At 31.6% G+C, this 3,256-nt stretch overlaps 1 protein-coding gene across 1 annotated transcript in view; it reads right to left on the bottom strand.

The window, feature by feature from the left end:
- The window catches only part of LOC104780731, a 3,214-nt gene extending 1,537 nt beyond the window's left edge, over positions 1-1,677 (bottom strand). The window contains exons 1-2 of the mRNA XM_010505251.2: positions 398-1,677; positions 229-287 (exon numbers count right to left, since the gene is read on the bottom strand). Coding sequence (XP_010503553.1) covers positions 229-287; positions 398-1,105 — 767 coding nt within the window. The 5' untranslated portion in view covers positions 1,106-1,677. The remainder of the gene's footprint in view (positions 1-228; positions 288-397) is intronic.

Raw genomic sequence — 3,256 nt, 5'->3', positions numbered from 1 at the left:
AAGGTGTTCTACAGGACAAAGTGAACTAACAAAAGCTCTTGGTTAGCAAAAGAGAACTCTCCATCATGAGAACACAAGACTACCAAAAAGCCTAAATTGTCCCAGACAAACATGCCAAATATAAAAGACATATTTTTGGGGGTTTTGCCGTACTTAGCGGACTAGAACATGAGCGAATGTTCCAAGAAAACACAGATGATTATCTGAAACATGATAAGATAGCCTTACCAGAAAAGAGACTTGAATATGTCTTCTAGAGGTGTAGCTGTCCTGGGCAAGAAGTCATCCTAAAGGAAACAGATTTAAAACACACAAACCTTTAGACTCAAACTTTTAGAATGAACTTAGGCCATTTTACTGCATAAGCCAAAAACTTGTCTTGGAAATTTAGACACACCTGAAGGATGATAGAGTTGATCACATCAGCATATCTAACAGCCAAATTCAACGACATACACCTTGCAGGAGCAATAGCGAAACACCTAACTCTCTTTCTATCAATGTTCCCCAATCTATCAGGATGACGAGCCACTAACAAAGCCAACATTGTAGCAACACCAGATCCAAGTGAATGTCCAGCAAAAGTCAGAGTATAACTCGGATACTTTTTAACCAACTCTTTCAAAACTTTGCATTCCTCATCTAACACATAACCTGCAGACTTCAACAGCCCGTTGTGCACATAACCACCGTCAAATTTCCTTTCACCAAGCTTATTATCCAAAAGCATTGCGTAGTCACTCTCCTTGGCCAAATTCAAACCCCGGATCGCAACAACTATATCTTCATGAACATGATCAAGATACAGTATATAAGCTGGAGCACGACCCTGAGTGTCTTCATAAGTCTTCTTTAGAAGCAACCAGTCAGGGTTGATTCCATATCCTTCTGGAGGCTCCCATAAAGGGTTTCGGATATCATCCTCGTAAACAGCTAAAATATAACGACAAAACCGAGGAACCGGTTCGAACTCATCAGTTGTTGCAAGCCCCCAATCTTTACTGTCGTGACCAGCAGTGTAAAGACAGCGTTTATAACCCCAACGTGCACAGCCAAGACAGTAAACGCATTCTAAAAGAGGGCAACAACCACATAGAATCGACATTAACAGTACAGATTTATAACACCATCATCATCATAGACCAACGAAGCAAAAAGCCTTAAGGTTTCAAGGATCAAAACATAAACTTTAAATGTTGAAACCAAGAAATTTCGAAACTTTAGTATACCCAATTGAAGAATCTTGAACAAGAAAGTGACTGAAGTAAAAACCAAAGTAAAAAAAAGTCAAACTTTGTGAATCGGAAAAACAATGTAATGAAAGATTCAAAGTAAGATGAAACTGAAGATTGAAGTTCCTAATTGCTACAGGACTTAGATCTCACTACAATAAATCAAAGAGATAGAGGATGAGCTTAAAAGCACAAATCCAGGTCTATGAATTTGAGGGAAATTGTAGAATAAAAAAAAGAAGAAAAGGTAAGTTTCTTCTTGCCGTGGAAGATGGAAAGAAGAAATGAAATTCACGCAATGGAAGGGATGAGGCAAAACTCGCCGAGCTCGTGGTGGCAACTCGCTGGACTCGTGCTCTAGAATTTGCTAACCTTTTATATCTGACAGTAACTTTTTGGGTAAAATTTGCAGAGCTTTGGAGCTTCCTTCCCCTTGCTTTGTTGTGTGAAGAAGAGATATAAATACTAATTTTTGTTTTTTAACAACTTTTTAGTTAAAGATTTTAAATTACGAGTATTGATGATAATTAGTGTTCAGACAAATTAATCACATTACACAATCACACTTAAAAATGAGAATTTAATGGTTGTATAATCAGTCGTTGGATAGGTTTAATATAACTGTTGTAATTGTAAATTTCTCTAAATTTAATGTACATTTTGATCCAAAAAATTCATTTTTATTCAGGAAAAAAAAAAGCAGTTTGGTGATTTTTGATGATACAACATAAATTAAAAGATTTCAATTACAGCAAATGTAAATTCAGTTTAATTTCAACAAAAGTATTAGGTGGTAAAGTTGTTGTTATCTACTGGTTTAGATTATCTACCTATCACCTAGAGGTCAAAAGAGTCATGGAACCGATAGACACTTGTTTGCGCAAATCCCAAACGGAAAACAGAAGTTTGGTTTGGCTTTGTGACCAATTGCAATGCATGCTTTGTGGTTTGGATCAAAATTACACAAACTTGAAGGTTCAGATTTTCATTTCTTGTGGAAGAAAGGTCGTTACAATACAAAAACATAACTTCAGCTTTTGTTAGAATAATATCTTCCTCAACATATAACCAAGATTTAGCATCTTATTATCAATAGGTATAGTTGAGGATCGGATTTTAACTTGCCGGTACGGCTGAATATGTGTTAGAATTATTCCCAATGGCTATGTAATACCCTATCTAACATGAGAAGGTTTTTTCTAACTTTGTCTCACAATGCGACATTTGGCGCTTTATATTTGTAACAGATGTCTTTCTCACTAATCTTAATTTAAACATTTTTTATATACTTCATTTTATTTATATCTTATATGATGTATATATATTTTGCTTTAAAAAATAATTAACATTGTTACAAAAATATATCTGTTCCAAATTTTAGTTTTAACATATAATATATTTTTTATATACTTCATTTTATTTATATCTTATATGATGTATATATAGTTTGCTTTAAAAAAAATTAACATTGTTACAAAAATATATTTGTTCCAAATTTTAGTTTTAACATATAATATATTTTCTAATGAAAACATATACCATATGACCTAAAAATAAAACTACTGGTCAAACTAATTTAAAAATATAGAATATGTTCTAATATAGTTAAAAATAACATTTTATTCAATAATCATATATATTGTATTAAAGAAAAAACTCAGATAAAATTAAATTTGTCTTTAATATTATATAAGTTACAGTTTGACTGTCTTTAAAACGTATGTACTAAAATAAAAATAACATAATGGTATCATAATATAATTGCTTAATCACCCCATGAAATAACAGAAACAATAAATACAAATAATTTAACGGTAATTATACTATTTATTTTAAAATGATTAGAAAACATATATTATATATCAAATATAAAAAACATTAAATTTGACACACTTTTCTTTCTATGAATTTTATTCAAATTTAATGCGAGATATATTACAAGATATTTCATAAGTTTTTATGGCACGCACCATATTTAGTATGCATTATTCCATTCTTTTTTTTTTTTTTTTTTTTTTTTTTTT

Source organism: Camelina sativa, chromosome 4 (assembly GCF_000633955.1).
Source record: "Camelina sativa cultivar DH55 chromosome 4, Cs, whole genome shotgun sequence".
In the NCBI taxonomy this organism is placed as follows: domain Eukaryota; kingdom Viridiplantae; phylum Streptophyta; class Magnoliopsida; order Brassicales; family Brassicaceae; genus Camelina; species Camelina sativa.
This window is presented reverse-complemented; position numbering and strand designations above follow the sequence as displayed.